The sequence below is a fragment of the Trichosurus vulpecula genome, chromosome 3, assembly GCF_011100635.1.
Source record: "Trichosurus vulpecula isolate mTriVul1 chromosome 3, mTriVul1.pri, whole genome shotgun sequence".
Taxonomy (NCBI): Eukaryota; Metazoa; Chordata; class Mammalia; order Diprotodontia; family Phalangeridae; genus Trichosurus; species Trichosurus vulpecula.
This window is the reverse complement of record NC_050575.1, coordinates 404,628,785-404,642,496: the sequence shown is the minus strand read 5'-3', so window position 1 is coordinate 404,642,496 and position 13,712 is coordinate 404,628,785. Positions and strand designations below refer to the sequence as shown.

General features: G+C 39.9%; 1 protein-coding gene across 3 annotated transcripts in view; it reads left to right on the top strand.

The window, feature by feature from the left end:
- IMMT (inner membrane mitochondrial protein) overlaps positions 1–13,712 on the top strand; it is a 58,745-nt gene that overhangs the window by 25,533 nt on the left and 19,500 nt on the right. For all 3 annotated transcript variants that reach the window (XM_036749367.1, XM_036749369.1, XM_036749368.1), the window contains 3 exons: positions 2,059–2,195; positions 3,213–3,313; positions 11,551–11,689. In XM_036749367.1, coding sequence (XP_036605262.1) covers positions 2,059–2,195; positions 3,213–3,313; positions 11,551–11,689 — 377 coding nt within the window. The remainder of the gene's footprint in view (positions 1–2,058; positions 2,196–3,212; positions 3,314–11,550; positions 11,690–13,712) is intronic.

Here is a 13,712-nt window from a genome sequence, read left to right as displayed (position 1 = left end):
CTGGGCTGCCACAGAAGGGAATTTTCCAAGTGACTGAGGCGTGCCCCTTCAAGTGAGAAAACTTGGAAAGAATTTTAATGCAAATCTTTCCAGGCATATTCTGCACTTCCCTGCCTATTAAAACAGAACTTGTAAAACCATGATTAGCTTTTCTTGTTGCCTCATGAGCTGCTCCTGTGATCCTCAGAGAGTCTCTGGGGCTTCTTTGATTGTGTCTACTTTTTGAAGTTTTCTAGGCTTGCTGGCTGCAAGGATGCTTGCCTCTGACACTGCCCTCTCCCTTGCAACTCCTGGGTGTGTTACCAGGGGGCCTAGGGCCTGAGAGCTTCTCCTCCCCTTCTCTTCCAGGCTTTACTTTGGGGAGGGGTGGTGGTTGGACTGTCATCCCAAGCCCTCCCCTGCCCACTTTCCCCGTCTGGCTGTTTGAGGTGTCACTGGTCTGCTTGGCTTGTCACTGGGGCATTGGCTTTGGGTGTTCCAGCTCCTTTCTTTTCTTAGGAGGCTGTCACCAAGCTCTGCTGACACCTGTGTTGCTTCAGATTTCCTCTTCACAGCCCTTGTTAAAAGCTGTGTCTGCTGCTTTGCGATCACACATGCTTTTGCTCTTAGGACTTGATCCACTCACTTCAGTCAGCATTCAGCAAGCGCTTTACTCTGTGCCACTCACTGTCCTGGGTGTTGGGAGAGACTCCTCTCCTGGTGGGGAGGGCAGGCGGTGGGAGTGCTGCTAATGGTGGGCTGGGAGAGGGGACCTCAGGAGAGGCCTGCTGCATGCCCAGGGAGGTGGGAGAGTGGAGGGAGTGCTGGGCTTGCCCCTGGAATGACCTTGCGCAGATTCCCCTCCCTGAGAGCAGGACTGCTTTTGCTTTTCTTTGTATCCCCAGCGCAGGGCCTGGCACACAGTAAACCTATGTGCCATCTCTGATGCTTGCCAGTTGTGTGACAATGACTTTTCTCATCCTCAGTTTACTCACCTGTAAATTCAGATGTCTTGTTGGGATGTTGTGAGACTCAAATAAGATAATGTATATAAAGTTTGGTAGACCTTAAAGTGCTATATAAATGTCAGCTATTATTTTCCTTAGGCATGTTCTGACTCTAATACATTTTCCATGTTAAATTTAAATTATTTATCTTTTTCTTTAAAAGGATCACTGCTTGTTTAAATTTCTTCTTTTCTACTGTTTTTGTTTCAGTTAAGCATGTCTTCCTTTAAGTTCTTTATCAACCCCCATCTTTGGGAATTCTTCCATTCTTTCCCATGTTCCCTTAATGGCTCTTTGCAAGATTTTCCTCTTTGCCTTGAAATCCTTTCTCAAGACTTGTAAGTCCCAGGGCTTCTCAGGACCCCTAACAATGATGGCATATTAATGATGAATAATTAATGTTCCTAATCTTTATGTTATCTGTCTTTTCCAATGCACTTTCCAGGCCTGTCTCAAGGTGTCTTTTTGCACGGTCTAACACAGTCACTATATGGGCAGAATGCACTATCTTGCTGTGTATAAGTTCATCCACAAAATATTTGGGAATAGGTATCAGTCATTTTTAGCTGTGCCATCTTAGGGTATTTGTGGACATTTTCATCCTTTTGCATATCCCTAAAACTATCCTAAACCAATAAGATCTTTTCTTTCCTTAGCTGTGTCTGTGCTTTGAAACTTTGTAGAAAGAATTCCTGCTCTCCTACCTTCTGTCTGAACAGTTTTTCTTCCTTTTCTGCGTTTTCTTCTTCTGATGTCTCTTAGGTTAGAGAATTGTCATTTTTATTAACTGTCTTTGTTTGGTAGGGGATATATAGTGAGATTTTTTTTGTTTTGTTTTGTTTTTTCCTTTAGGCTTAGTATTTGTCTGTGTTGACACTGTTTCTAGTTAGCTGTGATTTGGGTTATCTCTGGTCTTCTAGGTCACAGCTTCATAAAGACCAGAAATATTGTCATAGGGAAGCCCTTCAGGCGAGTCAGTGTGGGAGGGAAGAGAGGTCATGATGCCATTGAAAAGAAATCCATTCCTCATGATGGGAGGATCCTGACAATTTTAACTCTGGGTTCCTTCAAGCTCTGGCCAAAAACTTGGAAGATTCTTTAAGCCACACGGCTCAGATCACCATGCAGGCAATAGCCGCCCAGAACGCTGCCGTCCAGGCCATCAACACTCACTCAAGCATGTTGAAGAAAGCTATGGACAGTTCAGAGGTAAGCCAGAGCTGTCGTTCAGATTTAATGGGCTGAACAAAAAATTTGTCTTCTTTTAGCGTGAAGACAGCTGAGTACCTGTCTTTACATTGGGTGAAGTCATCTCATTTCCTTTTTCAAGTTAAATTTAATGTCATTGCAATATTGATGATAGGCAACGGCAATATAATTACAACATGCCTGGCGGTAGAATAGGTGCTTAATGAACCTTTGTGGATATGCATTGATCATCTCTTTAAAGAGGGTTGGCTGGGAGTCATTCTTCCATGTTACATTGCAATGACACATGCATTACATTCTACAGTTTAGAAATTACAAATTACAATTAAACGTTCATTGAAGGGCACTTTTGTCTCTTTGTAGGGACACTCCTATGGTCCCTTTCCTAGGCCAGGGTGTTTTAGTTTCTCCTGATTGGAGTGTGTCTCTGGATGGCTCTTGGGCCCTGACAAGGGGTATTATATTCCTTTAAGGAAAAAGAGGACCTTTTTTTTTTTTTTTGATGAATGCTGGGGGAAGAAAAAGGACTCTACACATGTCTAAGCGGTTGTACTCATCCCTAAATTGTGATATAGTTAGGAAGCTACAACACAAAGCCTGGAAGGATGCACAGTGTCACAAAGCGTAGAATATGTAGCTTCTGCTCTGATACCAGGGCGTCCTCAGGGTCCTGGGGGCCTGTGTCGTGGAGTGCTGGCAAACTAGTTAGAAAAGCGTCCTCTTTGGTCTTGGCCAAGGACTGTCTGGGAACTAAGAAGAACCTTTTACTACAAGGTTGGCTCCTGAGGGCGATTTCTTTGATCTACAACTTATTCATGAATCAGCCTGTGCTGATTATAGCATACTTTAACTACATACGCATACCTACCGTGCTTACAGGAAAGTACTTAAGTGGTCTGAATCAATAAATGGCTGTATACTCCTTCAAAACTGTTTAGCATTTTGATGTCTTTGTACGTTTGGACACTTGTTACTTCTTGCTCAAATCTGCCTAACAATAAAGATTTTGCTTTCTAGGTTGCAAATGGAAAATCGATGCAGTGGCGGTCAGTGGAGGATGCCTTGAAGGATCGCAGAAAGGCTGTCGATGAAGCCGCCGATGCCCTTCTGAAAGCCAAGTAATTAATTACTCATTCTTTATGAAAAAAATTAGTCTAAGTAAGAAATCAGCCTGAAACTCCTAATGGAGGATTTTAGATGAAGGAATTAAGGTTTTGCTTGTATTGCTACTTGGTTCTATTGTAAAGCTGAAATTTACTGTGACTGTTCTCTGACCATAATGGCAGGTGTGGGAGCCTTTTGAGCATACTAGACAATCAGAATTGTATGTAGTAGATTTATTTTTATGCAGTATGTTTTATGTGGACTTTATTGAAAATTAACCAGGATCCTAGAAACTGGTGTTTACTTACTGAGAAGCACAGCACAGGAGCTGCTTCTTATCCCAAGATACTCAGGTATGTTTCTAGGCTGCATGACCCACTTGCAGGGATATTGTGCAGTGGCTGGGAGGACAACCTAGAGCTTGAAGGTGTCTCCCAGATCTATGGCTTGGGAATACACATTTTAAAATGTAAGAAATGATGGACTATTTATCTGGCCTGATGATAAACCTGAAGACAACCAATTTGTATTCCAGTGAAACTCTTCCACAGATAACCTCAGATTCTCATCATCCATGAAGAATCCAAATCTGGCCCTAGATTTTGCTGCCTTCCTTGATTTATACTCTGTATTATTATTCAGTCGTTTTTCAGTCATGTCCAACTCTTCCTTACTCCATTTAGGGTTTTCTTGGCAAAGATACTGGAATGATTTGTCATTTCCTTCTCCAACTCATTTTTTAGATGAGAAAACTGGGGCAAATGGGGTTAAGTGACTTCTCCAGGGTCACACAGCTAGTAAAATGTCTGCAGCAGGATTTGAATTCCAGACTTCTAATACTCCAAGGCCAACACTGGCCACTGTGGCCTCTAAGACCTATTTTGATGGATCTCTGATGCTCATCACTGGGTACTCTCCTTTGATACAACCTTTGTGAGACATATCTGTGTTCTTCCATAAGTGTTCCATAGGGTGATCTGGAGACCACCTCTTTTTTTTTTTTTATACTATCTTGGAGATCCAGTGTGTCATAACTGCCCCATTCTTGTTGCATTCTAATAATTGTCTTTTAAGCTATATCAGCTGTTCAAGTTGTGTGAAGTAACATGGTGAATTCTGTTCACCCACTGTGCATCTTGGCTCTTCCCTTTGGGTTACTAATTTTGGTTCTTCTTACATTGTGGTATTTTATGATGTTTAGCCAAATATCATCATTAGGAGAAAAGTGGCCCTGAGTTTTTTCAGGAGTGCCCAGCTTAGGGCTTGTTGAGAAACACTTTGAAATCTTGGGTACAGTGAACTGTCCATCAGTCATGCCAGTCTGAGAGGCACAGAATGAGGAACCAGCTTTATAGGCAGCTCCCATCTGGCTGCATCATGGCACTTTTGGAATTGCTAGGGATGCATGGAGAATACCAATGGTATTCTGGGATTCAGAGTTAGAATTTTAGAGAGTTGTCCGAGACTAGAAAACACCCTAAACTAGACCCAGAAGCCATTCCCCCCAGCAGCCCTTTTCTACTCATGGACACTTATACTGGTTAGAAATCTTTCCTCAGATATGGCTGAAATCTTGCCTATAACTTACGTGACTCCTGATTCTGCCCTCTCAGATCAAGCTGAACAACCTCTTCTTGCCCATCATTCCCTGCTTGGAAACAGCTCTCCTGTCCCCTCTGAGTGTCTTTTCTAGTCTAAATGGCCCCATTCTCTTCAGTAGAACCTCATGGCATAACCTGATGCCATTCACCCTCAGCCTTTCCCTCCCAGCTTATCCATATCCTGCTTCACGTGAAGGGCCCAGAACTGAACACAGTCCACAAGGTCAGATCTGACTAGAGCAGAGCATGGTGGATCTGTCACTTACCTTCCTAGACCTGTACACTCTGTTTTTCTTTCTTTATGCACACTAAGATTGAATGAAATGTTTTGGCTTTCCTGTTATACCACAGAGTCATGGAGCCTATGGTCCACCATAGAATCTGCCCCAGAGTCTCAGTTCTGATGAACAACTGTCTAGCTCCACCTTGTGCTTGTAAATTGTACTTTAACCCAGTCGTAACCATTTCATCTGCAGATTTGTTAAGCATGCCATTTTTAAAAAGTTAATTTACTTATTTTTAGTTTTCAACATTCACATTCAACATCCATAAGTTTTAAATTTTCTCCCCCTCCATCCCCAAGACAGCCTGCAATCCAATATGGGCTCTCCACATACATTCCTATTAACACATTTTCACATTAGTCATGTTGCAAAGAAGAATTATAACAAATGGGAGAAACTATGAGAAAGAAAAACAAAACAACAAAAAAGAAAATAGTCTGCTTTGCTCTGCATTCCAGCTCCATAGTTCTTTCTCTTGGATGCGGATGGTATTTTCCATCATAAGTCCTTTGGAATTGTTTTAGGTCCTTACATTGCTGCAAAAGGGGTAAGTCTATGAAAAGCAGTCATTGCATAGTGTGGCTGTTACTGTGTATAATCTCCTGGCTCTGCTTACTTCACTCAGCATCACTTCACAGAAGTCCAGGTTTTTCTGAAGTCTGCCTGTTCATCATTTCTTTTAGTACAACAGTGTTCTGTTACATTCATAGACCACAACTTGTTCAGCCATCCCTCAATTGATGGGCATCCCCTCAATTTCCAGTTTTTGGCCACCACAAAAAGCCCTGCTATAAATATTTTTGTACATGTGAGTCTTTTTCCCATTTTTATGATCTCCTTGGGATATAGCCCTAGAAGTGGTATTGCTGGGTCAAAGGGTATTCACATTTTTATAGCCCTTTGGGCATAGTTCCAAATTGTTCTTCAGGATGATTGGATCAGCTCACAGCTCCACCAACAATGAATTAGTGTTCCAACTTTCCCACATCTTCTCCCAACGTTTATCATTTTCTTGTTTTGTCATGTTAGTCAATCTGATAGGTGTGAGGTGGTACCTCAGAGTTGTTTTCATTTACATCTGTCTAATCAATAGTGATTTAGAGCAGTTTTTCATATGACTATAGATAGCTTTAATTTCTTCCTCTGAAAACTGCCTGTTCATATCATTTGACCGTTTATCAATTGGGGAATAACTTGTATTCTTGTAAGTTTGACTCAGTTCTCTATATATTTTAGAAGTGAGGGCTTTATTAGAGACACTAGTTGTAAAAATTCTTTCCCAATTTTCTGCTTCCCTCCTAATCTTGGTTTCATTGGCTTTGTACAAAAACTTTTCAATTTAATGTAATCAGAATTATCCATTTTGGATTTCATAATGTTCTCTATCTCTTGTTTGGTCATGCATTCCTCCATTCTCCATAAATCTGACAGATAAACTATTCCTTGCTCCCCTAATTTGCTTATACTATTAGCCTTTATACCTAAATTGTGTACCCATTTGGACTTTATTTTGGTATACTGTGTCAGAAGTTCGTCTGTGCTCAGTTTCTGCCATACTGTTTTCCAGTTTTCCGAGCAGTAATTGTCAAATGGTGAATTCTTATCCCAGAAGCTGGGGTCTTTGGATTTATCAAACAGTAGATTGCTATAATCATTGACTACTGTGTCTTGTATACCTAATCTATTCCATTGATCTACCTGTCTGTTTCTTAGCCAGGACCAAATAGTTTTGATGCTTGCTGCTTTGTAATACAATTTAAGATCTGGTATGGCTAGGCCACCTTCCCTAGCATTTCTTTTTGTTAATTCTTCTGGTATTCTGGACCTTTTGTTCTTCCAGATGAATTTTGATATTATTTTTTCTAGCTCTATAAAATAATTTTTTGTTAGTTTGATTGGTATAGTACTGAATAAGTAAATTAATTTAGGTAGAATTGTCATTTTTATTATATTAGCTCAGCCTACCCATGAGCAAACTGATGTTTTTTCCAATTATTTACATCTGACTTTATTTGTGTGAAAAGTGTTTTGTAATTGTGTTCATATAATTCCTGGGTTTGTTTTGGCAGGTAGACTCCCAAATGTTTTATTAATGTCTACAGTAACTTTAAATGGAATTTCTCTTTCTATCTCTTGCTATTGGGCTTTGTTAGTAATATACAGAAGTGCCGAGGATTTATGTAGGTTTATTTTATATCTGCAACTTTGCTAAAGTTGTTTATTATTTCATATAGTTTTTTACTTGATTCTCTAGGATTCTCTAAATATATCATGTCATTTGGAAAGAGTGATAACTTAGTTTCTTCATTGCCTATTCTAATTCCTTGAATTTCTTTTTCTTCTCTTATTGCCAAAGCTAAAAATAACAATGGTGATAATGGACATCTTTCTTTCACCCCTGATCTTACTGGAAATGCTTCAAGCTTATCCCTATTACATATAATGCTACCTGATGGTTTTAAGTAGATGCTACTTATCATTTTAAGGAAGGCTCCATTTATTCCTATGCTCTGTAGTGTTTTTAATAAGAATGGGTGTTGTATTTTGTCAAAATAAGCATGCCATTTAAAAAAAAGTTTTTTTTTTAACATTCACTTCCATAAGATTTTGAGTTTCAAATTTTCTCCCTCCCCCCTTCTCCTCCCCCTTCCCCAAGATGTCTTGCAGTCTGATACAGATTACATTGATATTAAACATTTTCACATTACTCATTATGTAAAAGAAGAATTAGAACTAATGGGAGGAACCATGAGAAAGAAGAAACAAAACAACAAAACAAGAAAAGGAGAGCAAATAATATGGTTTCTTCAAGCATGCCATTTTTGCATTTATCTAAGCCATCAGTGAAAATGTGAAGCAGTCCAGATAGCAAGTATAGATCCTTGGACAACTCCCCTGGTTGTCGACATCAATGTATTAATGACTCAGGGGAGGGGGAGGTGTCCGTTCATTCAGCCTGTTCTAAATACCCGTAATAGTATCTTTTATAAGAACAGATGTGTGACTGACTCGATGCTGATGCTTAGCTCTCCTTTTCCCCTGTTTACCAGTCTAAGAATTATGTTTAAAAGGGAGTGAGCTAAGTCTGACATAGAGCCTAGTGAGCTCTTTGTGATCACTGCTTCTTTGATAGATGTTCATTAACCATTCCTTTAAGAATATATTCTAGATTTGGAGCAAGCTCACTGGCCTAGTTTGCAGCCTCCATTCTCCTCCCTTTCTTTGAAAATCAGGACACTGGCCCTTCAGCCCTATGGTATTCTTCTTCCACAGTATCTCAGAGTTTACTGACAATAGCTTGGCACTCACAGATTGAATTTCCTATTGCCTGCTGACCTGAGAGGCATAAGCTACCCCTTTTCATGATGGGGGATGAGAGCTGGACCTTTGTCATTATTCACTTGAACATCAACATTCAAAAAAACTATTGTCTTTCTAGAAGGCTCTCTTGGAAGGTTGTTGCTCAAAACATTTTTTCAAAGTCATTTGGATGTATAAGTTGGATTGTGTTTTAAAAACCAACTATAAAGCTTGTATGTGGCTACATAATGCCGTATGATATCAGAAATTACTTCATTTGTAAATATTTTCTTTGACTAAAATACTTTGAGGTTTTGGTTCTTTTCACTCTTACACTTTTTAAAAAAAATTTTTTTAACATCCATTTTTAGAAATTTTGAGTGCTGAATTCTCTTCTCTTATTCCCCTCTCCCTTGTTGAGAAGACAATTTGATATAGGTTATGCATGTGCAGCCATGTAAAACATTTCCATATTAGTCATGTTGTGAAAGAAAACAGACCAAAAAAAAACACAAGATAAATAAAGGTAGTAAAAAAAAAAAAGGGTGCTTTGATTTGCTTTCAGTTTCCATCATTTCTTTCTCTGGAGGGTGATAGTATTTTTTTTATCATAAGTCCTTTGGAATTGTCTTGGATCAATTTCTTGATCAGAGTAGCTAAGTCTTTCACAGTTGATCATTGTACAATACTGCTATTATTACGTACAGTGTTCTAGTTCTGCTTATTTTGCTTTGCTTCAGTTCATTTAAGTCTTGCCCGGTTTTTTTTTTTTTTTGAAAGCATCCTGCTCGTTATTTCTCACAGCACAGTAGTATTCCACCACAATCATATACCCCAACTTGTTTAGCCATTCGCCAATTGATGGCTATCACCTCAATTTCCAATTCTTTGCCACCACAAAAATTGCTGCTATAAATATTTTTTATACATATAGATCTTTTTTTTCCAAAAAAAATCTCTGACATACAAATCTAGTGGTGATATTGCTGGGCCAAAGGGTATACATGGTTTTATAGCTCTGTGAACATAGCTCCAAATTGCTCTTAGGAATGGTTGAATCAGTACACAACTGCACCAACAGTGCATTAGTGTTCCAATTTTCCCACATCTACTCCATTTGTCATTGTCACTCTTTGTCCATATTAGCCAATCTCATAGGTATGGGGTAGTACCTCAGAGTTGTTTCAATTTGCATTTCTCTAATCAGTCATGATTTAGAGTGTTTTTTCACAGGACTATAGATAGCTTTGATTTCTTCATCTGAAAATTGCCTGTTCGCATCCTTTCACTATTCATCAGTTGGAGAATGACTTATATTCTTGTGAATTTAACTCCTATATAGTTGAGGAATGAAGTCTTTATCTGAAAAACTTGTTGTAAAAATTTTTCCATTGTTAGAAGTACTGTGTGTTTCCTTCCACCTATTTTTTTTCCCATTTATTTTTCTCTCTTTCTTTCCTTTCACGCTGTCCCTCCTTAAAAGTGTTTTGCTTCTTACCATCACCTCTCCCAATCCACCCTTCCTTCTATCAGCCCCTTCCCCCCTTCTCTCATCCCTTTCCCCTCCTACTTCCCTGTAGGTTAAGATAGATTTCCATTCCCGACTGAGTGTGTGTGTTATTCCCTCTTTGTGCCAGTTTCAATGAGAGCTGCACCCCCTCCCCCATCTTCCCCTCCACTGTAAAAGCTCTTTTGCCCCCCTTTTATGTAAGATAATTTACCCCATTCTATCTCTCCCTTCCTCCCTTCTCCCATTGGATCCTTCTTTTTCTCACCCCTTAATTTTATTTCATTAAATATCCATTTTTTTCCCTTGATGGATTATACTCAGTTTTGCTTGTAGGTGATTCTTATCTTTGCTCCTTTGCCCTTTGAAATGTCATATTCTGAGCCCTCTGATCCTTTGATGTAGAAGCTACTAAATCTTCAGTTATTTTGATTGTGGCTCTACAATGTTTGAATGTTTTTTTCCTGGCTTCTTGTAATATTTTCTCCTTGACCTGGAAGCTCTGGAATTTGGCTTCCTGGGAGTTTTTATTTTTGGGGTCTTTTTCAGGAAGAGGTGATTGTGGATTCTTTCTACACACACACACACACACACACACACACACACACACACACACACACAGATTTTACCCTCTCCTTCTTAAGATATCAAGATGGTTTTCCTTGATAATTTCTTGAAAGATGATGTCTAGGCTTTTTTTTTTTTTTTTAATGATCATGACTTTCTGGTAGTCCAATAATTTGTAATTTCCTAACTTCTTAGTCTGTTTTCCAGATCAGTTAACATTTCCCAATGAGATATTTTACATTTTCTTTCATTTTTTTTTCATTCTTTTGCTTCCGTTTTATTGTTTCTTGATGTTTCGTGGAGTTCATTACCTTTTGTTTCCTAGTTCTAATTGTTAAGCAGTCATTTTCTTCTTTGAGCTTTTGTTTCTCCTTTTCCATGTGGCCAGTTCTACTTTTTATCAAGTTCTTTTCTTCAGTTAATTTTTGTACATCTTCTTTCCAATTGGCCAGTTCTGCTTTTTATGTCATTTTTCTCTTTTGTGGATTTTTGTGCTCTCTTTTTTACCATTTGGCCTATTCTGTTTTTTAGGGTGTTACTTTCTTCAGTCTTTTTTTTTTTTTGAAGGAGCCTCCTTTTCCAAGCTTTTGATTCTTTTTCAACTTAGTGTTATGCCCACCCTGAGTAAATGGCTTCACTCTTCCAGGCATTCATAAAGTATTCTTAGTATATGAAGGTACTTCATAGAAGAGGCCATTAGGTCTGTTTCATTCTCTAATGGGTAGAGGGGATGTAGGAGGAGGGGTATGAAATAGATTTTATTTTTAAAGAAGCTTGTTTTGAGCTACTTCTGCAACTGACTCCTCGACAGTTACAATTGCTGTGGCTTCTTTCAGCTGACCATAGACCAAAATTGCCTGATGACAGGTGACTCTAGTTTCTACCCTGAATCTCATAGAAATCCTCTGTTGTAACACATGTCAGATTCCTTTGTAGTATGCTGCAGTGTGTCACAATACCAATGTTCCCTTTTTTTTCCCCTATGTCTTCAGAGAAGAGTTAGAGAAAACGAAGAGCATCATTGAGAATTCCAAGAAAAGAACTGAGCTTGCTGGGGCCCAGACTCACATATCTGCTGCAGAAGAAAATCTTCAGAACATGATCGTGGATCTGGATAACGTGGTCAAAAAGGTCAGTTTCCACTGTTCGCGTCACTCAGCCGTCTGGGCTTGACCATTCCTTTGGCGACTTCCAGGAGAAGGCTATGATGCTGAAGTATGTTTAACCCGCTTCCTTCACTAGAAGGAAGTTTTATACCATAATAACCAGCCAAGGTGAAGCTGTTGATTGAAAAAGGACCTTCGGATGCACATAGATTTAATTACCATTAGTGAAAATTAAAACAAAAGACAGGAAAACTTGCAAGTTCTGTGTATGGATTTGTATTCTGGGTTCACCAAATAGCTTTAAGTCCTGAGCAATTCAGTATTATGCAGGTTAGAATGTCGTTTAACTTTGAGGCTTACATTACCTAATGAGATAAAGATATGCCCTCTGTTTTTAATAGAGTATGCAAAGAGATCTCGAGTTCATTTTCTTCCACTCCTCATTTTTGCCACCCACATTAGATGATTTCTCTTGGCTTAGAAAATGTGGAAGCAGGTAGAATTTAGTTGAAAACAATCCTCTTAATGCCATGGAGGAAAAATACCTGACAAAAAGATAGAAAGGACAGGGTTTAGATTTTAGTCATTCTATTTGAATCACAAGGGCCCAGTTTAATTCCTGGCACATAGAATGAACTTAATAAATACTTGTTGATGGATTAATTTCATCTCTGTTTGATTTCTCTCGCTCACTGAGACGTCCAAACCCTGTACCTCTCCATGCTCCCAGACCATTACACCTGCTCTGACTTCACTTCCATTCCTGACCATGTAGTTAGCCATAGTAACATGACAGTCCTCTGCTTTAGAATCTTTCGTCCTCTTTTCTTGTGACCGTTCATCCCTTGCTAGGTTTGGGTTACTGCTATTATCTTCCTCCTTCACTTATACTCACCTAATGATGAATGGAGCAAAGGAGATTACACAGTCATGCTAATTGGGTACATTGTAAATGCACATTCTAAGATTCACCTGGGCTCTCACTGTGGCCAGCCATCCAAGGCAGTCTTTTGATTCTCCCCTAATTTATTCCCTGTTTTAGTCCCCACAAAAACTTTTCTGAATGTTTCTCTTCTATTCAAGCTTTCCACACCTTTCCTTCCTTCCCCCCTCAGCTAAGGACTTTGTCTCTTACTTTACTGAGAAAACTGAGGCCATTCTTCAAGCAACCATCTTCCACTTCTCCTTCTCTTTGTCTAAAAAACCCTTAGGTGTCGATCGTCCCCCACGCTCTTCTGCTCTCCCTTGGGTCTGATGACGAGGCACCTCTCCTCACCAGAGTCAGCCTCGCACACGTCCTATCCCCTTCTGACATCTCCTGTGTCTTGCCTTCTCTTTCCTTCTCTCTAATGGTGAAACTCTGTTGCTGGTTTCTCATTGTCTCCAGATGTGTCCAAGTGCTCCCCGTGCCTCAAAAAGCCTGCACTGAAATCCTACCACCCTCTTCAACTCTGGTCCTAGCTCTCATCTTCCTTTCTCAGTCAAACATTTTGAAAAACTATCTCTACTTGTCTCCACTGGCTGCTTTCATTCCTCTCTTCTAATGTACCTCACAGCCATTTGCAGTTTGGATTCTGACCACCTCCCATGACTGAGCCTTCTCTCTAGAGTTACCAGTGATCTTATTGCCAAATCTGCTGGTCTTTGTTCAGTCATGATCATCTCTTATGTCTGGAGCTTTCGGTCCTCTGGGCCGCCCTGTTGTACTGGATGCTTTCCTGTCCGCCCTCTCTCCTCGTTCTCCTCCTGCACGTCTGCCTGCTCCTTCTCCGTTTCCCTTGCTGGTTCATCACTCACATCATGCTTCCTGGTTGTGGCTGTGCTCCAAGACTCTGTCCTAGGACCTTTTTTCTGTGATTTCTCTTTCAGTAACTTCAACATCTCTGGCTTAGTGCTCATCTCTGTGCCACTAATGGCCAGGTCTGCATGCCCAGCCCCTGGTTTCTTCCCTGGTGATCCAGCATCACCAGTTGGACTTTTCAAACTGGATGTTCTGGAGACGTCTCAAACTGAACTCATTCTCTTTCCCCCCTCCAACCCATCCCTCT